Genomic DNA, 24,719 nt, shown 5'->3' on the forward strand with positions numbered 1-24,719 from the left:
CCCTTTACAGACATGCCCACTTTATGATCATCACATCACATGTTGTTTATGCTAAATGCAGTACCTGTGAGGGTTTCTGGACAACATCTGTCATTATTTTGTGTTATTAACTGATTTACAATAATAAATATATACATACATTTGCATAAAGCAGCATATTTGTCCACTCCCATGTTGATAAGAGGATTAAATACTGTAATCGATTGACAGCCCTAATTTTTAGACTTGATATTCTTGAATTTGAATACGTTGATGCCAATAAAAATAAATAATATGGGATGCAGTATTTCTACTAATTGGATTTTTATTACTGGCAGTTTGTGGAGACAATGTTTAGAACTTCATGTTGGACATAAAATGTGCATTTCAATGAAAATAGAGCGCTACAGGAACGAGTCCTAAAACCTGGAAGTGAGTTAGCGTATTATCACTTCCTGTTCCCTCGTCTGGAGGTCAACGGGTTTTTAGTTACATGTCTGAAATAAAGTGGAGTTCATTAGTGGAGATTATCGTGCTGTACAAAACGTGTCGGTATCATAAACGTTTAGCTTATTATCTGCAATAATCTAAAACCCAATGGAACAATCCCACTTCCTGTTAGCGGAGGGAACCAGGGAGAAGATCACTTCCTGTTAGTGGAGGGAACCAGAGAGATGATCACTTCCTGTTGGACTACGTCGTCCCTGCAGCGCTCTATTGGACGGTTAACAACTTTAAGAAAAGAATGAACAACATATAAAGTAGTTTTTGATTGCCAGGCGACTCAGCCGATCACCTACTGTTGGCCAAATGTGAGTTTTGTGTGCAGCGAGCGTTAAATTCAGTCTTTGAAGGTGTCTCTTTATGGTGGTGATGTCACACCTGTAATAATCCCCTCTCTCTCTCTCTTCAGTCCGGCTAATCTGAGTGTCGCTATAGTGCAAAAAATATAAAAACGTTTGTAACGTTCGACATAATAACAACAACAAAATGCAGCCAAAATAAAAAATATTATTAACAACAACAATAACAATAATATTATTATTAATATACTTAACTGACAATAATAATTATAACATCAACACGGTAACCATGGTAACGTAAAGAAGTGTTTGGTTCCAGCAGCCGGGCCAACTTGTTTCGTTCAAGTATCTCTCAACACACACACGCACACGCACACGCACACGCACACACACACACACGCACACACACACACACACACGTCACAAATTTATACTTCCAAAAAAAAAACAATAATAGAAAAGAGTCTTTCTTCTTCTTCTTCCTTGTACATTTTGAAAAACAGAAACAAACAAAGTAAAGTAGAATCGTAATACGTGAAACAAGTTGCATAGTTTTGAGATCTTCTTGTTAGTAGTTTTTTCAGGCACCTTGTCTCTCCGAGATCCGACGGGGTCGGGCGGTGCTTGAACGTCTCAGACACATAAATAACCCTCTCTCCGTTTGTAACAAAAATATATTAGATATCCTTTTTTTTCATTTTATTTCTTTTTTTTTTTCTGAAAGTGCCGTCGAGACTCTTTCTGAGTTCTGCTGGATGAGAAGAGTCTTTTATTTCCAGGGAGCGACCCCGAGTGACGGAGGGATGGAGAGAGGAGGTGAAGAATGAAACGCTGACAACGTGCTGTTGATGGTAAAGTTCTCTCCTCCCTCCGTCTCTCTCTCCCTCTGGGTTCACAAGTCCTCCTCCTCTCCGGTCCGGTCCGGTCCGGTCCAGTTCGTGATCCGGTTCAGGTTTTTACGAGCAGCCGCACTCCTCCACGATCATGTTCTGGATGTCCTTCTTGATGATCTTCTGCTCCTCGTTGTAGTAGAGCATGGACATGGCTCGTAGCCGGGTGGGCACGCAGCACGACCTCAGGTTCTGGAAGGGGCTGTAGCCCCGCATGCGGTAGTGGCTGATGACGGTGGAGTGGAAGGACAACGTGGAGCCAGTGATGCTCGCCACGTGGGACGGGCACTCCCCCTCGCAGTAGTTGGCGTGGTAACCCGGCGGCGCGATTATCCAGTCGTTCCAGCCGATGTCTTTGAAGTTGACGTAGAACTGCCGTTTGCAGCAGACGCGGACCTTCCCGTCGCACTCCAGCCCGCGCTTCCTGCGCCGCCGCGACTCGCTGCTGTCCTCCTGCCGGACCACGGCCATAAGGAAGGGCCGGTGGGACTGCTCCCGCTGGTTGGCGCGCTGCGACGTCTCGGAGCCGCCGGAGACCAGGATGAGCGTGGCGCCGGCGTCGGCGCAGAGCGGGCAGGAGACCCTGAGGCTCAGCGTCGTGCTCTCGGTGCTCTCCAGCAGCGCCTGCACCGCCGCCGACACCGGGAACGTGTGCCAGCCGCTGCGACGGGTGTCCACGGTTTTCTCCGACAGGAGGACGTCGTCCTGCGGCGGCGTAGACGGGCGTCCGCTAGGGAGCCGGCGCTGCTGGAAGAGGCGGATGGTGACTTTGGCTCGGCTGCGATTGGTCTTAGCCAACCGGAGGAAGAGCCAGACGTTGGCCTGCTCCACCAGCGAGAGATCACCTCCTTCTTTAGAGAGGACGAAGTTCACCGTCCCCTGAGACTCACCTGAGACAGAGACAGAGAGAGGACAGGGTTAGGACAACGCCAAGATCACCATATCACATTCACAGTAGATCTGTCAATCCATTAAAATAGTTAATCTCACATGTTTTATCTGTTCTAAATGAACCTTAAAGGAGATTAGTCAAGTATTTAATCCTCTTATCAACATGGGAGTGGACAAATATGCTGCTTTATGTAAATATATGTATATATTTATTATTGTAAATCAATGAACAACACAGATCAATGACAGATATTGATCCAGAAACCCTCACAGGTACTGCATTTAGCATCAAACTGCATGTGATGATCATAAAGTGTGCATGTCTGTAAAGGGGAGACTCGTGGGTACCCATAGAACCCATTTACATTCACACATCTGGAGGTCAGAGGTCAAGGGACCCCTCTGAAAATGGACATGACAGTTTTTCCTCGCCAAAATGTAGCCCAGATTTGGAGCGTTATTTAACCTCCTTCAGGACCAGCTAGTATGACATGGTTGGTACTGATGCATTCATCAGGTTCTCCAGTTTACTATGATACCAGGATCTTCACTCTAGCTCTAAAACTGAGCCTCATAAGTCGTCAGTGTGTGAGCAAACAGTTTTTGACTGTAGTGAAAATGTTGTTTTTGAAAGGCTAAACGCCAACAAATATGGATTGAAGCAGAATATATTGTCAGATAAAAACTAGGACTGTCAGTCGATTAAAAGTGTTGGTGCCGATGGATTCATCAGGTTTATAGTTTACTGTGATATCAGTATCTTCACTGTAGCTTTAAAACAACCTAAACATCACACGTTATTGCGTTAAAGGAATTATTGGCGTTTAAAACAAATTTGCGTTAACTTTGACATCAACCCGAGAAAAAACTGATTTTAGATCAACAGTTTAACTTCTGTTCTAAAACAGCAGGTAACCGTGGCAACAGTTAACTGAGGTGAAACCAACCCCACAACAAACTATAAAACTATAAAACTGTCCAACTCTCCTCTGAGACCCTGAACGCCTCGCTAATACCCTTCAGATGATGAGTGAGGCCACATCTGAGCTATAGAGTCATCTACACACACACACACACACACACACACACACACACACACACACACATACACACGCTGCTGATTGGACGCTTCCTGCTGACTCAGCAGCAGTGGCGGCGGTCGGAGGTTTTGGAGTCAGGCAGCGTTTAAACCAGTTTTAATGGTTCCCACCAGGAGCTCTGCTGTCGTTACTGCAGCACAGAACCAACTGGAGGTACAGCAGTAACGTCTGAGAATGAATGAATGAATGAATGAATGAATGAATGAATGAATGAAGTGTAATCCTTCTGCTCACTGAATGATGGGAACGTTTATAAGAAGTCAGCAGGAAAAGGAGAAGGTTTGATTTTGGGTAACTGAGTGCAGGTTTTACATGTGTTCTCCTGAGAGAGTTGCTGAATAATGTGATTTAATAAAACGTATGGAGCATTTTATGAGTCCAAACATCACTTTTCTTCACGTACAGCTGTGGGATACGTAAAATGAGCTCATTCTATTATAACATGACATTATTTCAAATGGAATTGTTTCATAAACATATTACTTTACATCATATTAAAATGATTTAGTCTGCAGGGATCGGCTGAGTTTGTGTCCTCACATGAAGTCAGAGACACAGAATCTGTCTTCTGTTTTCACACACACACACACACACACACACATGTCCAGACCTGTATTTTACATTTCCTAGAAACCTCCAGGCCAGGCAGCGAGCTAATCACTGGTTTGAAGACCCAATTACCGTCCACCAGCGTTACATAAGATCTTTGCATCACCTCTTCCTCTCTCTCTCTCTCTCTCTCTCTCTCAGTATCGTCTCTCGCTCGTGGGCGTCCATACAGAAAATCAAAGTCACGATTTGGGAGTTTATGAATGTCAGCAGCAGTGATGCTCTGTTAAACGGTGTGAATGGGCGGCCTGTCTGCGTGTGTGTGGAGGCGGCCGGCACTTTAGCGAGTCCATTAACGCCGTTTAACCGGCAATTCGGAGGCGATTATCTCACTTACATCATCAGCACTTCAGTGGGATTAAAAAATAAAGGCAGCCCTGTTCATTCATTGTTTCTTAGAATAGTGTTTGTGATGTTGATTCAAGCTGCTAGAAGAAGAAGAAGAAGAAGAAGAAGAAGAAGAAGAAGAAGAAGAAGAAGAAGAAGAAAAGAAGAAGAAGAAGAAGAATAAGTCTTTGTTTTAACAGAGACTCTGTTAGTGTGACGCTTATAAAGCTGCTGAAGTCTGGTGATGTTGGAAAGTGATATAACTTCTTCTAAAAGCCTCTCCAGCAGCGGTTCCCGACCTGATTTGTGCACAGTGTCAGATAAAGATCAGGCTACTTTAATATTATTATTATATATCAGTATATTCCAGCGGTGGCTGCGAAGGATTATTTCAGACTCGTGTGATCCAAACATTTCCAAGAGAGTCGTAAAGTCAAAATGTATTAAAAAAAAAGATACGGGCTTTAGATTAGATTTCATTAGGGCTGTCAAAGTTAACGCGATAATAACGCATTAACGCAAATCAGTCTTTCGGGGGGCTCAGCTTTAAAGCGAAAGTGAAGATCCTGGTATCATAGTAAACTATAAAACCTGATGAATCCATCGGTACCAACCATGGTCAGACTAGCTTGTCGCGAAGGAAATAAATAATGCTTCAAACTTGCGCCAAATTTTGGCGAGGAAAAACTGTCATGGCCATTGATTAGAGTATTAAATACTTGACAAATCTCCCTTAAAGGTACATTTAGAACATTTAGACATTTAGAACAGATACAAAATGTGTGATTAATTTGCGATTAATCGACTGACAGTCGTGGTTTTTATCTAACGAAATATTCTGCTTCAGTCCATATTTGTTGGCGTTAAGCCTTTCAAAAACAACGTTTTAACTACGGTCAAAAAACTGTTTACTTAAACTGATGAGATATATTCATTAAAGACTCATTTAATACACTGAATCACTTTATTCTAGAAAAAACAAGTTAACAGTCACTAATTTCTTTAACGCATTAACGCAACTTGTTTCTTATGGTGATGAAATGTGTTGGGGGGGGGACTCAGCTTTTCTTAGATACATGTAGGAAGGGTTTCAAGGAATATAGGTTGTTAATCATTGCTCTACCAGATGAGAATAATGGTCTTTATTCATCCTAAACTGTAGTTAATTATTGCAGCGGGTTATAAACTTCGGTTTCAGAGACTCAAGAAGGGATCCTGAAGAGAACAACGTTTTTAAAAAGTTCCTCGCAGTCAGAGGAAATCCTAATAGCATGTTAGCAGCACGGAGCAGCAGCTGGTTATTATGGCGGTAATGACAGACGACTGTTACATCTGTGTGATTTACAGTCACATGTTCAGAGTGGTGTCACACATCTGTCTGCAGAAACTCTGCAGAGCTGCACACGTTGTTAAAATCAACTTTCAGACTCATTAAAGAAGGTTAAGATTTCTGATCCAGGACAGTGAACGCATCAGCTGCTCAAACTCAAAGTACAGCCAAACAATTCTTTCACTGTAATTTCTCACTGACGTCATCGCTCTGAGATACTGTGCGTGGATAACTGGTTATTAAGTTTCTACCGCTGTACTGGACTGTAACGTTTGAGATAAAATGATTATTTTGTTGGTATTCAACAGCTACAGCTCCCACGAGGCTTTTACTGCTTTACTGGCTCCTTGAATGCAACTAGAACTGCAACTGACAACTATCCTCTCAAATAACAGATGAGTTGTTTGGGTATATAAGAAAATAGTGAAAATTTCATATTTATACAGCTTGTTTTGTCTAAAACCAAAAGACTAACCATCACAGAAGACATTTGAGAAGCTGAAACTGTTTTTTTTTTTTTTGTTCTAAAATTAATAAAATATTTTTTGATTAACTAACTGTTTCAGCTATAAATGCAGTAAAACAACTACAAACAACAAGGTTTATGGATAAGTGTAAACCACATAGCATACTTTATATCATACCTTCATATGCCCATCAAAAAAAAGCAAGTTTATACCATCAAAAAACATGTTTAGACCATCAAAAGTCAAGTTTATACCATCAAAAACCATGTTTAGCCCATCAAAAGCCAAGTTTATACTATCAAAAGCCAAGTTTATACCATCAAAAACCATATTAAGCCCATTAAAAGCCAAGTTTATACCATCAAAAAACATGTTTAGCCCATCAAAAGCCAAGTTTATACCATCAAAAAACAAGTTTATACCATCAAAAACCATGTTTAGCCCATCAAAAGCCAAGTTTATACCATCAAAAAACAAGTTTATACCATCAAAAACCATGTTAAGCCCATCAAAAGCCAAGTTTATACCATCAAAAGCCAAGTTTATACCATCAAAAACCATGTTAAGCCCATCAAAAGCCAAGTTTATACCATCAAAAACCATGTTAAGCCCATCAAAAGCCAAGTTTATACCATCAAAAACCATGTTTAGCCCATCAAAAGCCAAGTTTTATACCATCAAAAGCCAAGTTTATACCATCAAAAACCATGTTTAGCCCATCAAAAGCCAAGTTTATACCATCAAAAAACATGTTTAGCCCATCAAAAGCCAAGTTTGGACTATCGGAAACCCCACTTTGGTTATCACACAACTACACTGTACCATTAAAACCTAACTTAGATCTTCAGAAACCCAGTTTGAACTTCAAATACCCACTTTAGACTTTGAAAAAGCCAGTTCTTGTTCTAAAATTAATAAATATTTTTTGTTCAACTAATTGTTTCGTCTGTAAATGCAATAAAAACTACAAACATACTTGATATCATACCTTCGTATGTTCTTACTGACTGAATCTTGTTTTGTATGTTTTGCAGGATGGTGTTAAAAACAGATTTTACTAAAGATGTATAGAAAAGAGAGTGAAGTTTGGTGGATAGATGCCCGTTTCTAAAACAGAGCAGAGCTACTGCTCTCACCCGAATGATAACAACCTGCCACATACAGTACATCACATGATCGTCCATCACTGTGTGTATTCTGACATCCAGATGCACATTTTAATTTTATAAACATATCTTACTGCTAAATGAGAAGACTTAAAGTGATGTGGAGCTTTGACTGTGTTTGGAATGCCTTCGGGGTTTTTTGAAGTGGCTGCCTGGAAGGAGGGAAATCAATCTAAACACGGATGATGAAGTAAAGTTTGACTGACTCGTACTTAATGTGTTAAAACGTGTTAAGAACTCAACAGAGCAGGTAGGAAACAAGTTCCAGCAGCTCGTTTACACTCAGAGATGAGAGGTTTGTGTTTCCTGGAGTCTGTCCGACCTCTGCAAGTCTTCTCCTCACAGCTCATCTTTCTCTCCCTCTCTCTGTAATCCCCCCTCCATTTACAGAAGACTGATCTTTACAAACCAATGTCTCAACAACTCATAAAACCTGATTTCTGGCCCTCGTCTGCTCTGTCTAACACAGTTGGTCATGCAGTCTCTGTGTTTGGACGGCACAGCGGTGAGGGAGGAGGAACACTCAGATCAGTGCGTTCCTGTTACCTTACATCGACTCTCTTGTCTGGTTTAAAAGGTAATAAACAAAGATGGAGGGATGGAGGAAAAAGCCACAAAACCTCTTCTGTGTCCAGATTTACTGAAAGAAATCATTTCTGACAGGAAATTCAAAGAAATATTTATGAATCTGAAGTCTTCTTTTAATCTTTAAACTTTTAAAATGCTCGCTTTCATCAAATACCAATTTAAGGTCATCAAAACCCGAGTAAGCCCATCAAAAAAACATGTTTATACCATCAAGAACTATGTTTAGCCCATCAATAACCATGTTTATATCATCAAAAATCAAGTTTATACCATCAAAAAGCAAGTTTATATAATCAAAAACCAAGTTTATATAATCAGAAACCAAGTTTATACCGTTAAAAAACAAGTTTTAGCCCGTCAAAAAGCAAGTTTATACCATCAAAAACTATGTTTAGCCCATCAAATACCATGCTCTATACCATCAAAAATGAAGTTTATACCATCAAAAACCAAGTATATACCATCAAAAGCCATGTTTAGCCCATCAAAAATCAAGTTATACCATCAAAAACATGTTCATACAATCAAAATTAAGAGTATGCCATATAAGTCCAAGTTTAGCCCATCAAAAACCAAGTGTCTACCATCAAAAACCAAGTTAAGCCCATCAAATGTCCAGACTTTTTGGTTATCACACAACTATTTCGTACCATTAAAAGCTAACTTAGATCATCCAAAACCCAGTTAAAGCTTCAAATACCCAATTAAGACTTTGAAAAGCCCAGTTTAGATCAGATACCCATGTTAGACGATCAAATAATCCAAAACCCAGTTTAAGATATTGCACGCTCAGTTTGGGCTTTCAAAATCCCATTTTGGTTATAAAGAACCCAGTTTAAACCATCAACCCCTCACTCTAGTTTCCAGTTAACCTTGTTAGAAAGTTAGTTTAAACAACCAAAAGCCCAGTTTAGACGACTGGATGCCCAAACATCCATCTCAAATCATCAGTGGCTCAACGCGAGCTCCGATCTCTGACGCAGAAATCAAGAACGATAAACTGACATTTGAGCCGAACATCATCATCTTCCAAACATTTCCCAACTCTCCCATCAGCCCCGGCAGCGTATTATTATGACTTTGATTTGATTTATCAGATGAAGCCTCTCTGAGCAGCTAACAAAGCTAAACAAGACATCCTGCCAACATGTGACACAAACACTGATCGGTATGTTGTTAAAAGGACTCACGATTTATGATCAATCTTATTAAATCCTCTGTAATCCCCCTCTCACATACACTGTGCAGAGACTCGTGTGTTGAGCTGTGAGTTTTGGGAATGATATCTTAATACTTCGACCAAATCCCTCCATTATTACCTCCTTGGTTTGGTTTGTTTGTCTGTTTGTCAGCAAGATTACAGGAAAACTACAGGCCGGATTTTCATGAAACTTGGTGGAAGGATGCAACACGGGCCAACAAAGAACCTATTACATTTTGGAGCTGATCCGGATCACTGGGTGGATACACTACTTATTTTTCTCTTTTGTTAACATGGCGAGATAGGGCATGGCGCAGGTCTACGCTCTCTGAGTAACCAAAAACCCTGCAGCCTTCTATAGGCCTCAATATCCCACAATGTACTGTCCAACGGATCCTCATACAACGGTTCGTATGATATCTTACGAAGAATTATTCCTCACCTGCAGCCATCAAGTCAAAAATCACAACTTCTTTTTCCTGGAAATTACTGATGAAACTATGAATTTGTGTTTTTAAGAAAGAAATTGCTTCTATCTGGTGGATTTTTTCTACAGTGCACTACAGGATCTGTCTTTCTACTTCTTTATCACATAACCCGAGTTAACAATAATCAAGTTTATACCATCAAAAACTATTTCATACCATCAAAAACCAAGTCTAGCCACTCAAAAAACATGTTTAGCACATTAAAAACAAGTTTAGCCTGTAAAAAAACAAGTTTATATCATAAAAAATCAAGTCTAGCCACTCAAAAAAACAGGTTTATACCATTAAAAAACAAGTTTAGCTTATTAAAAAAAAGTTTTATATCATCAAAAACCAAGTTTATACCATTAAAAACCAAGTTTAGCCTATAAAAAAAAAAAGTTTTATATCATCAAAAACCAAGTTTTTACCATTAAAAACCAAGTTTAGCCTATACAAAACCAAGTTTAGCCCATAAAAAAACAAGTTTTTACGATTAAAAACCAAGTTTATATCATCAAAAAAACAAGTTTATACCATAAAAAAAATCAAGTTAATACCATCAAATATTCAGTTTGGACCATCACACAACTACTTTGTACCATTACAACCCAACTTAGGTCATCCACCTTAGTGGGCATCGTCTGTTAGAGGAGGCGGAGCTTGAATTAGGTCCTCTGTTAACTGAGACCACGACAATGACCAACACACACCATCACACTGTTTAGACAGATGGGAAGTGTGTGTGTTCTGTATTGTCCATCGTAATCCTTCCTTCAGTGGATGAGCTGCTCGGTGTGTGTGTGTGTGTGTGTGTAGGTTTGTATAAGTGTCCCTCAGCTGTTTGTGTAAATGCGTATCTTTGTTTGTGTGTATTAGCCGAGTGTGTTTGTGTGTTTACATTTCAGTACGAGAGGGTTTAACTTTTCTTCTTCTTCTTCAACCTGCTGCTGGTGTCTTATTTATATCTGTGACTTTATCTGTTCAAAGAAAGAAAGAAAGAAAGAGAGAAAGGGAGAAAGAAAGAAAGAGAGAAAGAGAGAAAGAAAGAAAGAAAGAGAGAAAGAGAGAAAGAGAGAAAGAAAGAAAGAGAGAAAGAGAGAAAGAAAGAGAGAAGAAAGAAGAGAAAGAAAGAAGAGAGAAAGAGAGAAGAAGAAGAGAAGAAAGAAAGAGAGAAAGAAGAAGAAAGAAGAAAGAGAGAAAGAAAGAAAGAAAGAGAGAAAGAGAGAAGAAAGAGAGAAAGAAAGAAAGAAAAGAAAGAGAGAAAGAGAGAGAGAAAAGGAAGGAAGGAGGAAAGAAAGAGAGAAAGAGAGAAGAAAGAGAGAAAGAAGAAGAAAGAAAGGAGAGAAAGAGAGAAAAGAAAAAGAGAAAGAAAAGAGAGAAAGAGAGGAAAGAGAGAAAGAAAGAGAAAGAAAGGGAGAAAGAGAGAAAGAAAGAGAGAAAGAAGGAGAAAAAGAGAAAGAGAGAGAGAGAAAGAAAGAGAAAGAAAGGGAGAAAGAGAGAAAGAAAGAGAGAAAGAAAGAAAGAAAGAAGAGAAAGAGAGAAAGAGAGGAGAGAAAGAGAGAAAGAAAGAAAGAGAGAAAGAGAGAAAGAAAGAAGAGAAAGAAAGAAAGAAAAGAGAGAAGAGGAGAAGAAAGAAGAAAGAAGGAAAGAGAGAAAGAAGAGAAAGAAAGAAAGGAGAAAGAGAGAAGAAAGAGAGAAAGAAAGAGAAGAGAAAGAAGAGAAAGAGAGAAAGAAGAGAAAGAAAGAAGAAAGAAAGAAAGAAAGAAAGAAAGAGAGAAAGAAGAAAGAAGAGAAAGAGAGAAAGAAAGAAGAGAAAGAAAGAAAGAAAGAAAGAGAGAAAGAGAGAAAGAGAGAGCAGCTTCTGTTGGGATTCACAGTTTGAACAGCTGTCTCTCCAAACAGCTCATAACTGGGAGGACGTAGAGGACGAGGTAAGGAAGAGGACAAGGTGAGGAAGAGGAGGAAGCTGTAGGTACAGGATCTGACAGGTGTGAAGGATCGGCGTACAAGGACTTCCTGTCCCGTCCCCGTTAATGGGAACGCTAATCTATCGCTCTATCTGCTCTCAGTCTGTCAGGTTTACATTAGAGGAGATCCCTCCATCTCTCTGCTTCTGTATTCACACTGTAAAAAAACAAAAGAGTTAGAGCCAGACTGAGAGGCGGTACGGAGACACGGCGGCAAAGAACGTATAACGCTACGAGGTGGAAGTCAATTCAACATCAGCTCCCAGCAGCAGAGCTGCGCCTCCGCCATCTTGGACTGAAAGCGACTACGGGACGCCAGTAAAACGTCCTTCTACAAAAGTAGAACTAAATTCTTTCTCTTTGTTTTTTAGACGTTGTTATTTTCGTTTTTGTCCGTCTCCATCTTGGTTTTTAGTTGTCTCCATCTTGGTTTTTAGTCGTCTCCATTTTGGTTTTTGGTCGTCTCCATCTTGGTTTTTGTTCGTCTCCATCTTGGTTTTTGGACATCTCCATCTTGGTTTTTGTCCGTCTCCATCTTGGTTTTTGGTCGTCTCCATCTTGGTTTTTATTCGTCTCCATCTTGGTTTTTGGTCGTCTCCATCTTGGTTTTTGGACGTCTCCATCTTGGTTTTTGGACGTCTCCATCTTGGTTTTTATTCGTCTCCATCTTGGTTTTTGGTCGTCTCCATCTTGGTTTTTGGACGTCTCCATCTTGGTTTTTGGACGTCTCCATCTTGGTTTTTATTCGTCTCCATCTTGGTTTTTGGTCATCTCCATCTTGGTTTTTGGACGTCTCCATCTTGGTTTTTGGACGTCTCCATCTTGGTTTTTATTCGTCTCCATCTTGGTTTTTGGACGTCTCCATCTTGGTTTTTGGACGTCTCCATCTTGGTTTTTGGTCGTCTCCATCTTGGTTTTTGGACGTCTCCATCTTGGTTTTTGGACGTCTCCATCTTGGTTTTTATTCGTCTCCATCTTGGTTTTTGGTCGTCTCCATCTTGGTTTTTGGTCGTCTCCATCTTGGTTTTTATTCGTCTCCATCTTGGTTTTTGGTCGTCTCCATCTTGGTTTTTGTTCGTCTCCATCTTGGTTTTTGGTCGTCTCCATCTTGGTTTTTATTCGTCTCCATCTTGGTTTTTGGTCGTCTCCATCTTGGTTTTTGGACGTCTCCATCTTGGTTTTTGGTCGTCTCCATCTTGGTTTTTGTCCGTCTCCATCTTGGTTTCTGGTCGTCTCCATCTTGGTTTTTGTCCGTCTCCATCTTGGTTTTTGGTCGTCTCCATCTTGGTTTTTGTCCGTCTCCATCTTGGTTTCTGGTTGTCTCCATCTTGGTTTTTGTCCGTCTCCATCTTGGTTTTTGGTCGTCTCCATCTTGGTTTTTGTCCGTCTCCATCTTGGTTTCTGGTCGTCTCCATCTTGGTTTTTGTCCGTCTCCATCTTGGTTTTTGGTCGTCTCCATCTTGGTTTTTGGCCGTCTCCAAGAAACGGCAATATTAACGTTACTGTCGGCGTGGAGAAGCCACAGAGGCTAACGATTAAACAAGCTAGCGAGCGGGCTGCATAATGCAGGAAATGTAAAGACATAAGGAGAGAGGAAGAAGATGAGGTCGTTGGATAGTCCCCAACACAAAGTCACTATTTGCTCCTGTTTGTTTGATAAAAAACTGCAGTGAGCAGCTGTTTTACTGAAGCTTCTATGAACTGGGTATTTTTTACAGTGCACAACAGGATCTCTCTTCTTCTTTACCACTAAAAGGATCACAGTCCGCCCTTTCTTCTGTCTTTTTAGTTTACATTAGGAGGGATCAGCGGGCTGGGTCACCCCTCCCCCCTTATAACACACACACACACACACACACACACACACAGTATGCAGATTGTACTGAAGATGTCACAGGTTTGATTCCTGAAACGGTGTTTCAGAAACATTCAAGTACGAGTACACTTAAAGTTGACTGCGTAGAGCACTGGGACTGCCAGGGTTGTGGGTGTTTTAACATTTCACTCATTAAGGAACAAGCACGCGTCTTCTGTTAAAAGTTTAAAGCCTCTTAAGGGGACGTTTAAGTTTATAGAGTTCTTATAAAACAAAACATATGTATAAAGAGTAGGGCTGTAAATCGATTAAAATATTTATAATGAATCTTAAAGGGAGATTTGTCAAGTATTTAATCTTATCAACATGGGAGTGGACAAATATGCTGCTTTATGTAAATGTATGTATATATTTATTATTGTAAATCAATGAACAACACAGATCAATGACAGATATTGATCCAGAAACCCTCACAGGTACTGCATTTAGCATAAAACAATATGCTCACATCATAACATGTCAAACTCAAACTGCATGTGATTATCATAAAGTGGGCATGTCTGTAAAGGGGAGACTCGTGGGTACCCATAGAACCCATTTACATTCACTGATCTGGAGGTCAGAGGTCAAGGGACCCCTTTGAAAATGGACATGACAGTTTGGAGCGTTATTTTACCTCCTTCATGACCAGCTAGTCTGACATGGTTGGTACCGATGGATTCATCAGGTTCTATAGTTTCAGATGATACCAGTATCGTCAGTGTGTGAGCAAACAGTCTTTGACCGCAGTGAAAATGTTGTTTCTGAAAGGCTAAACGCCAACAAATATGGATTGAATCAGAATATTTCGTTGAATATGAATGATTACATTTATCTTTTTTTTAATGCGTTTTGACTTTTGGACTTTACAACTCTCTGGGAAATATTTAGATCCCAAGAGTCTGAAACACTCGAGCTTTAAAACGGAGACGCTGCAACCTAAAAATCACAAGTAGCGTTAAAGAAATTAGTGGTGTTAAAACGAATTTGCGTTAACTTTGACGTTAACTTTGACAGTACTAATGAAGACATAATGAAACTCATATAAACTCAACAAATATAGTATAGAGTCATGTACTGAACTACTAACTAATACTATAGTTAGTATCAAGGTCCATCTGTTACAGTTACTGTTTAATGAAGAAGTCATTAAGGACAAACTAATGTGTTCTGGTTCATAGTGAAACCTCTCGTCACATGACTCCCTCCTTTAAAGCGTTTAAATGATGATGTAAACGGCGACGGCGTTAACAGGAGCTTTTTTACGTGGGCGTGTAGAAGCCCTCAGCGAGGACTGTCAGACTCAGCCTCGCCTTGCGTGGGACAGAAATCTGCTCCAGATCCAGAGAGTCGACGCCCTGCTCTCGGCACTTATTGGCACCACATGTGAGTCGGCGGGGGCTGTGTTAGTAAACACACACACACACACACACACACACACACACACACACACACACACACTGAGCAGCTCGAGATGTGAAACTGAATCTGTGTAACGCTGTCAAACGACCGGTAAACAAAAGTGGCGAGGAGGCATTAAAGCGGCCTCGCCGTCTGACGAGAGGAAAAGTCCTGAATGCCAAACTCGCTCATCGTCAGCTGGAAGTCTCGAACACACAAAACACACACTTTAGAAATATAGAAATCCTGTCTTTTGTAGAAGTTTCAGTAAGTTTCAGCGTTGTGGTTTGGGTGGATCAAAGCAGACCAGACAAATTATTTGGAGAAGAAAAGATGGGGAACACCCTTTGAGGGTTCAATCATCGGATCCATTAAATGATCAACAGGAAATGAACTTAAAGTAAACTGAATGGTTTTGGATGGTGATTGGATGGCGAGCTCTTTCTGTTGTGTTAACTGCTCAGAAACTCCCTTATTGTCAATATGTTCAGTTTCTGGACATTCGACGGACTGTTCTTCACACTTTCTTTTGGATTTTTTTCCCGACATCTTACAGACTTTTTTTGACCACTCTAGAATTGATAAAAATGATCAATAATCCTCCAGAATCCCACATTAAGACACCAAGACATTGAGGAACACCATAGAAGAAGACATTCTGTGTTTTGGGATCAAAAACTGTTTGAGATTTCTGCAAGAATTGTGTTTTCTGGTGACTGGATGGCGAGCACTTGTGTTCTGTAAACTGTCCTTTTACGGTTTCCTAATGGTACGTGTCCAGCGGGGCGTTTTTTATCGCGAGGGGACGCGCCACTTTAGGACAGCATTGGACGCTTGATGGGCCACCACCAGACACAACACATTCGGCTCCTGATTGGACGAACGCTCTCCCTCCCTGCTCCTCAGCTTTCATCCGGAAAAAACATGGAGGCTCGTTTGGAAAATGTCTTCTCTTATTTCACGAAAACATTTAATGGAAATGTGTTTCTGAACACATCTGAGGCGAGAAATAATCCATGTTGATGAATCCGTCTTTATTTTAGATCGACAACGTTTATTTTAAAAGATTCTCGGGAGATTCGAACGCCCGTGATTTGCATGAAGTAGACTAGACCTCAACTTTATGCAAATAGAGGAACAGCCGTCGTGACGCTCCGTCTCTCGAGTCGCGCCGCCACGCTACCAGAATGCATTGCACGGCTGCTAACATAGACAATGAATGGGAAGCGGGTCGGGATCGCGGGTCTCAGAGGGTTAAAGATCTTTGGACTGTTGGAACATTTGTTAGATGTTACCTTGGAGTTTAGGGCCGTTGATTACTCAAGAAAATAACTAGCAGATTCATCGACAATTAAAACAAATAATGGTTAGTTGCCCGAGGGGCAGCGAATCCCTCACACGGAGTCAAAGAGGCGAGGACACCCGCCAGGTACAGTAACCAATCACAGCTGAGATCTGTGTTTAATACAGATGAAAGTAAAGTGCAGCCCTGAAGGTGTTCAGACTGCATGCAAAGACACAATTAGAGGCCACGCGACACAAAGAGCACAAAAGGATGTGACTGTAGGTGCTCCAGATGGTCCGGAGCTCGTGTTTGTGTCGCTTAAACGTGAAAAAAGTGAAGTGAAACTAGACGAAGTCTGATGTGAAACACATTCCCGTCACGTGCTGCGGCTGTTTAATAAAAGTCAAATTACTTCGGCAGTGAAATTCAGTTTCAAAACATGAAGACAATAACGTTAACGAGAGACTGTGGGAAACTGCCTCTTCAACATCAAACCGACTTCACAGCAGCTCCGCTCTGCTTCTGTCATGTTCTCGTTGCTTTAACAAACTCATTCCATGGCATGTTTTTCATTTTCAGACCTCGAGGATTTCTCTCTCGGGACAATAAAGTTTTGAGCTAAATTAAAGTTGAAGTGCCAGCTTGTAACTCCGTCTGTCTGTCTGGGTTCCCAGGCCAGTTTATTTATAATGAGAGAGCAGATAAGCAGTCCAATCTGACAGTCAAATGTTCCCATCTCCAAAAACGCACAGAGACGCCGACGCCGCCGCCGCCGCCGCCGCCGCCGCCGCCGCCGCCGCCGCCGCCGCCGCCGCCGCCGCCGCCGCCGCCGCCGCCGCGGCTCGGCTCCGGTTCCACTCACGAGTTCCTGCCACGCTAAAGGAAACCACATCCAAACGGTCGATGACGAGCGAAGAGACGGAACCTCAACCGTGAACCAGAAACACGACATCAAGCGATAAAGCTTTCATCCCGACGGGAATCGAACTCATCACGGTCCGACTGTTGACGCTTCTGGACAAAGAGACAAATCAAGCCGAAGTCCAGGCAAAAAAAGAAATCCTAAATTCTTTAGGTTTAGACAACAAAACTACAACTTCTTTAGGTCTAGACAACAAAACTACAACTTCTTTAGGTTTAGGCAACAAAACTACAACTTCTTTAGGTTTAGACAACAAAACTACAACTTCTTTAGGTTTAGGCAACAACACTACAACTTCTTTAGGTTTAGACAACAAAACTACAACTTCTTTAGGTTTAGGCAACAACACTACAACTTCTTTAGGTTTAGGCAACAAAACTACAACTTTGACTTCTGGACATTTTGAGAAACACGTCAGAAGCAGTTGACTGGATGCTAAAAGGAAATGAATCCTGTCAAACGAAAGCCCAGAAGAAGTTCCTTTTATATCTTCTTCTATCTCTGTTTATCTCTGCAGGAAGTGTCTTATCACCACCGTCAAGGTAACAACTTCCTGTTACGACACATTCACAACATTAAACAATCAGTCCTTTTTCTCCCAGCGCTCCCCATACAGCTGCTCTCACACACACTAACTAGGAGACTCCCAGTTAACCCAGAGTCATACTGGGACGGGCTGTGTGGTTTAAGAGGAGCCCGACGAGACTGTCGAGTCTGGAGGAGTCATACAGGGACAGTTAGCAAGGCTGAGATGGTTTACTTCAATCTCTAATTCTCTCACCCTATTCCTCCCCATTCCTCAACATTCTCACCCATTCCCACTGATTCCCGCCCATTCCTCCCCCATTCCTCCCTCATTCCCTCCTACTCCTACCAATTCCTCCCCCATTCCCACCAATTCCTCCCATATTCCATTGATTTCTCCCCATTTCTACTGATTCCTCCCCCATTCCCCCCATTTCCACTGATTCCTCCCCCATTCCTCCCCATTTCCACTGATTCCTCCCCCATTCTTCCCCATTTCCACTGATTCCTCCCCCATTCCTCCCCATTCCCCAACATTCTCACCCATTCCCACCGATTCCCGCCCATTCCTCCCTCATTCCCTCCTACTTCTACCAATTCCTCCCCACTCCTCCCCGATTCCTCCCCCATTCCCACCAATTCCTCCCCCATTCCCCCCTATTCCCATTGATTTCTCCCCCATTCCCCCTGATTCCTCGCCCATTCCTCCCCATTTCCACTGATTCCTCCCCCATTCCCCCCATTCCCACAGATTCCTCCCCATTCCCGCCCATTCCTCCCCCATTCCCCCCGCTCTGTTTGAACTGGCCTGTATTTAGCGAGGCCACCGCTCGCTCGCTGCCTTCCCGTCCTCCCAGAGGAACGCCACAGCGGGCGGCTGGCAGAGAGGACGGAAACACAGCGACATCTCACTCTGAGCACTTTTCAACGCACCACAAACATCGCTGACTTTGTTCCAACGATGGCTGATTCATGTCTATATTTCAGAAGCAAACTTATATTACTTATATTTGGACAAATGTGATAAATATCTGGTTGCTTCTTTCTAATAAGGCACCCCTTATAAACAGTTTATAAGATGCATCTTATGGCTTTATTAACAGTTTATAAATCATTCACTAATTATCACTTATAAGCAAACATGAACACGGAGATACGTGCTGGCTGGCTGCAGGTTTTAGTCAAACAAACGGGAGGAAATTGCATTTGTTGGGGACTATTTTCAGCGACGGATTAATCCACATTGGGTGCTCTGGTGAGTATTTGTGTCACTGTTGGTTTGCACATGAAGATAAATACAGAATATCTCCTCTGAATCTACAGTATTGTTTGTGTTTTTGTGCACGGCAGGTCTGGACACAATCTGTAGTTGTTTACTATCGAGTGATTCATCTCCTCAGACGTGGAGCATCTTTGGCGGCCGGTCACACATCAAAGCAGAGCCAGACGATGTGGTGGGACGACGTCGACGACTACAACGAGCCGCCGGGGGATTCACGACCGCACGAACACGACCGTGAACACGCTATAAACACGCTATAAACACTGTTCAAGCCACGTCACAAAAAAAAACAAACGTGATGGACGAGGAGGGAAAAAAGGTAGTTCGAGAAAATGAGGAAGATGTGCCAAGAAAAAGACGAGAGAAGAAGAATGTGAGGAAGAAAAACAGAGAAGGGAAACACGCTAATTATAGTTTATTTTCATATCAAACAGACGTCTTTGTCTTTCTATCAGCTGCCGACATTCTCAGTTGTCGGGACTCGGTGAACCGACCCAAAGTTGGGTTGCTGGTTTGAATCCCCAGACAGACCCGGGCCACCAGAATAGATCCAACAATGACCGGTTTATTCTGTCTGCCAGGGGAGGGAAGGGGTAGATGGAGGTTAGAGAGGGAGAGGGAGATGAAAGTGGATAGAGGAATGTCGCTAATGATGTGTTCAATTAAGTTCAATTAGCCTAATTGTCCTCTGTGTGTGAGGAGATAAACAGGGACAGAGGAGAGGAATTTAAACACAACAAGCTGATGGACAGAAACCGGCGGACAGATAGATATTGTGTCGGAGCTGCTAAACGGAGGTCGACACTTCGTCTCCGCCAAGAATCCAGTCGTCCCGTCCGCTCCCCTGCTCGCCATATCCGTCGCCCAAAATAATTACCCGCGGTCCCTGAATGCATCAGTTATTCCCAACAAAGCACAGGCCTGGCTGGGTGCATAAGTATTCTCACGGCGGGCCGTGTTACATCTCAGGAAAACAACGAGGTTCTATCAGTTCCTACGAACCTCTTAGTTTAAAATAGCACCGACAGCTTTTAGCTTGACTTTTAGCTCATATCTTTGGTTTTACAGGAACAATGAACTCCCAGGAAGAACTTTAGTAATCCGGCAGCAAACACCGAAAAACATTCGTTGACGATCAAGTGGAAAAACCCTCTAGCGGCTGTAGGTAGTCTGGTGACGGACAGGAAGTGATCATCTCCCTGGTTCCCTCCACTAACAGGAAGTGATCATCTCTCTGGTTCCCTCCACTAACAGGAAGTGATCATCGCCCTGGTTCCCTCCACTAACAGGAAGTGATCATCTCTCTGGTTCCCTCCACTAACAGGAAGTGATCATCTCCCTGGTTCCCTCCACTAACAGGAAGTGATCATCGCCCTGGTTCCCTCCACTAACAGGAAGTGATTATCTCTCTGGTTCCTTCCACTAACAGGAAGTGATCATCTCTCTGGTTCCCTCCACTAACAGGAAGTGATCATCTCCCTGGTTCCCTCCACTAACAGGAAGTGATCATCTCCCTGGTTCCTTCCACTAACAGGAAGTGATCATCTCCCTGGTTCCCTCCGCTAACAGGAAGTGATCGATCATCTCCCTGGTTCCCTCCACTAACATCCAATGGGATTGTTCCATTGGGTTTTAGATTATTACAGAAAATGACGATGATGATGACGTTTAGTCGTTTCATTTAGCCACTTGTTAGCAAACGCCTTTTTTAAGACACGTAAAAGGAAAATGCAAACCAAGTTTTGCGTTGTCTGACCCGACACCTCTATGGTTAAAGTTTGGTTAGGTTTAGGAACCTGGTTAGGGTTAGAGAGGATCGTAGTTTGGGTTAAAACAACCAGGCTGTTCTCTTCCACCGTTCGTAGCTATACCTACGAAAAGTAATGCACTGTAATTTGTATATATCCCACAAAATGAATTTGTATGTAATCTACGTCATCGTGAACCAGGAAGTATGTATAAAGAGCAACAAACTCCGCATAGGGAGGAGGTCAGGATGGATGGATGGATGGATGGGTGGGTCTAAAAATACCAGACTTTCACCAGGAGACCACTATGGTGCCCCGTGTGAGGCCAGAAATCAACGTTGATTTATTTGTCAGGTAACTTCTGTACTTAAGTTACAGAGTTATTTTAACCCAAGCTGCAATCTTTTCCTAAACCTAACCAAGTAGTTTCCTGTGAAGATGGAAGTTTATTTTGAAAAGACTGTATGCATGTAATGAGCGGATATTGTCACGTGTTGTTGGACATTCGCACGGAATAACTTTTCGGAAGATATCATACGAATCGCTGTACGAGGGTACGTTGAACACAACTCTTGGTTAAAAGAAGCATTGACTGATGGTAGGAAACAGGATTTGTATTAACAGTGTCGACGTTAAACAAATGGTCTCCCAAAGACAAAGCAGCATCCGTTAGTCTCCGGTGCCAGATTTATTATCCACCAAAAGGAACTCTGTAAATACATTCTGTGTTTTCCTTTAAAGAAAGCTGCTCCTCTCGGCCTCGTCTGCACAGATCCAGTTCATAAAAATCTTTTCCATCTGCTGTTCCAGACTCTCGCCTACAGAAACTCAAACTGCATCAACAGAAGATCCAGAAGAAGATCCCCCCCCCCCCGCCACCGCCGCCGCCGTCTGACTGACAGGTCAGCTCAGTTTCACAACAATTAACACTCAGCACCAGGAGGACGACTTTAAAATGCAGAGTTTACATGCTGCTGTCAGTTTTACAAATTAAAAATCCATTTAACTCCAAGGAGATAAAAGCTGTCATTTAAAATGTGTCACCTTGTCCACCAGACTAACAACATGTTTTGCGGGGTTCACCCTGTACAGTTTCTCCAGACTATCCCAGGGCTGACACATAGAGACACTCACATTCACACCTACGGGACATTTAGAGTCAACAGTTAACCTAACCTGCATGTCTTTGGACTGTGGGAGGAAACCTGAGCACCCGGAGTAAACCCACGTTAACACGGGGAGAACATGCAAACACAGAAAATACTGGTATCATATGTCAATTTAACAATTGTCCGAAGAAAAAGTTTTAAAAAACAATTCAGAAAAAAGTCCGAAAAAATTACAAAAAATGTGCAAAACAAAATCTGAAAAATGTAAAAAAAAGTCAGAAAATTGTCAAAGAAAATGTCAGAAAAAAAGTCTGAAAAATGGCAGAAAAAAGTCCAAAACAAAGACAAAAGAAAAGTCCAATCCTGGTATCATAGTAAACTATAAACCTGATGAATCCATCGGTACCAACCATGTCAGACTAGCTGGTCATGAAGGAGGTTAAATAACGCTCCAAACTATCATGTCCATGTTCAAAGGGGTCCCTTGACCTCTGACCTCCAGATCAGTGAATGTAAATGGGTTCTATGGGTACCCACGAGTCTCCCTTTTACAGACATGCCCACTTTATGATCATCACATGCAGTTTGGGTCAAGTCATAGTCAAGTCAGCACACTGACACACTGACAGCTGTTGTTGCCTGTTGAGCTGCAGTTTGCCATGTTATGATTTGAGGGTTTCTGGATCAATATCTGTCATTGATTTGTGTTGTTAATTGATTTATAATATGTGTTCAATGTGTTTCAGCTGCGACCCTTCAGTGACCTGAGATTTAAAAGGTGTTTTAAACAGTTTGACGGCTGCCGAAGTGCTGCTGAGCAGGACGGAGAGTCGGACTCTGTGTGAGGCCGTTTTATCATTCAGGAACTCAGCTGAGTACGAGACTCGCACTCGCACTCTGTCGCTACCGTCTGTCAGAACGGAGCTGCAGCACGCTTACCGCTTCAACACACACACACACGCACACACACACAAACACACACACATGCACGCACGCACGCACGCACACACACACACACACACACACACACACACACACACACACACACAGCGACACACGAATCTCCTCTGACTTTAAGTAGATAATGAGGTATTCTTTGAAAACAGCAGGACGCGATTACAGAGGTCAGTGTGTGTGTGTGTGTGTGTGTGTGTGTGTGTGTGTGAGAGACGGGCTCGGCTGAGTGAGTACGCAGGTGGAATTAAGCAGGTGGCGACGCACTCACACACTCACACACTCACTCACACACTCACACACACACACACACACACACAGGTAGCTGTAACACATTCCTTGACACACACACACACACACACCGAGCCGTACGTACTGACCAGCCTCAGCGAAGGTGATGATCTCCGTCGTCTCCTGCGCGTCGCCGCCATCTACCGTCCGAGCTGCTGCCGCCGCCGCCGCCGCTGCTCCTCCCCCTCCTCCTCCTCCCCGTCCTCCCCGCCCGCGCGCCTCCTCCTCCCCTTCGATCTGCACGCTGCCGTCCTCCGCCACTCGACCCACGTGGAGCTTGCGCAGGGCGTTGAGGAGCGCGGCGCGCGGCACTGGCCGGGTGATGTTGGGCCGGGCTTGGAGGTGCAGCATGTTGAGGATGTGCCTCTTCACGGCCTCCACAACGTCCTGCTGCGCCGCCGCCGCCGCCTCCTCCTCCTCCTGGTGGTGGTCGTGTCCCGCCGCCGCGTCATCCCCGTCGTTTCTCCTCATCCTGGCCAGAGCGCAGGAGGGGCAGAGGGAGCTGGAGGCAGCGTCCGGCAGCGGCTGGTGGTGAGGATGGACGGTCAGGGACAGCGCCGGCGGTTGAAGTTTGGACGCCGGGTCGGAGGACGAGCCGCAGCTCTGGACCAGCAGCAGGATGGTCCAGCTGAGCAGAGGCGACACAGACATGATGCGGTGATGCTGAGCCAGGAAAAGGATGAAGAGTTTGAACAAAAGAAAAAGCCTCCTCCTCTTCCTCTTCTTCCTCCTCTCTTTCTTATTGTCTCTCTCAGAAGTTTGGAAGTTCAGCTCACAGTCCACCTGCGAAAACGGAGGGAAAAAAAAGCTGCGAGAGAGAGGAGGACAAAAAAAAAACACGCCGAGAGAGAGAAAATGAGTAATCCTTATCTTTTTTGTCGGGGACAGATGGCTGGAAAATGTGGAGGCGTCTCAAGAAAGAAAGAAAAAAAGAAAAGAAGAAGAAGTTCAGTCTCAGATGTGATGAATGGATGAAGGGAAAGCTGGAGGATCCTGGTTCCCGGGGTGAAGTCGCTGCAGAGTGTTGGACTAAGTTATCCCAGACGAAGGGAGTTCCTCTCTCTCTCTCTTTCTCTTTCTCTCTGTCTTCACCTCTTTCCCTCTCTCTCGCTCAGTGTTGAATGCGTTCCCTCGCTCACCAGTTGAATGGTTTTACCGGAGTGGGCTGGACTCGCTCTCTCTCCTTTCCCTCCTTCTCTCTCTCTCGCCCTGGCAGCCTCCTACCATAATTATACCTCCCTCCCTCCATCCCTCTCTCTCTCTCCTCCACTCTCAGTCTCCTCCCATCTCGCTCCATGACTCACTCCAACTTTTACCTCCCTCCTTCTCCTTCTTTATTTATTCCTCCCTCCCTCCCTCCCTCTGTTAATGGAGCAAAGCTGGGATTCCTTTATCCCTCCCTCCCTCCCTCCCGCGGTCGGCTGTGAATGAGTTACGTGTTGAGGGGAAAACTCTGGGATGACTTGGATTTGACTCTCCTGTCCATCTGTCTGACTGTCTGACTGTCTGACTGTCTGACTGTCTGACTGTCTGACTGTCAGTCCGTTTGTCTGGCAGTC

The 24,719-nt window shown here is 43.1% G+C and overlaps 1 protein-coding gene across 1 annotated transcript; it reads right to left on the reverse strand.

The window, feature by feature from the left end:
• Positions 1–1,447: 1,447 nt before the first annotated feature.
• inhbaa (inhibin subunit beta Aa) lies at positions 1,448–24,391 on the reverse strand. Its single transcript, XM_037757659.1, has 2 exons — positions 23,250–24,391; positions 1,448–2,562 (listed from the first exon to the last, which is right to left on the reverse strand). The coding sequence occupies exons 1-2, from the start codon at positions 23,809–23,811 to the stop codon at positions 1,739–1,741; spliced, it is 1,386 nt and encodes a 461-aa protein (XP_037613587.1). The 5' UTR covers positions 23,812–24,391; the 3' UTR covers positions 1,448–1,738.
• Positions 24,392–24,719: the final 328 nt, after the last annotated feature.

This window comes from Sebastes umbrosus, chromosome 21 (genome assembly GCF_015220745.1).
Source record: "Sebastes umbrosus isolate fSebUmb1 chromosome 21, fSebUmb1.pri, whole genome shotgun sequence".
NCBI classification, from domain to species: domain Eukaryota; kingdom Metazoa; phylum Chordata; class Actinopteri; order Perciformes; family Sebastidae; genus Sebastes; species Sebastes umbrosus.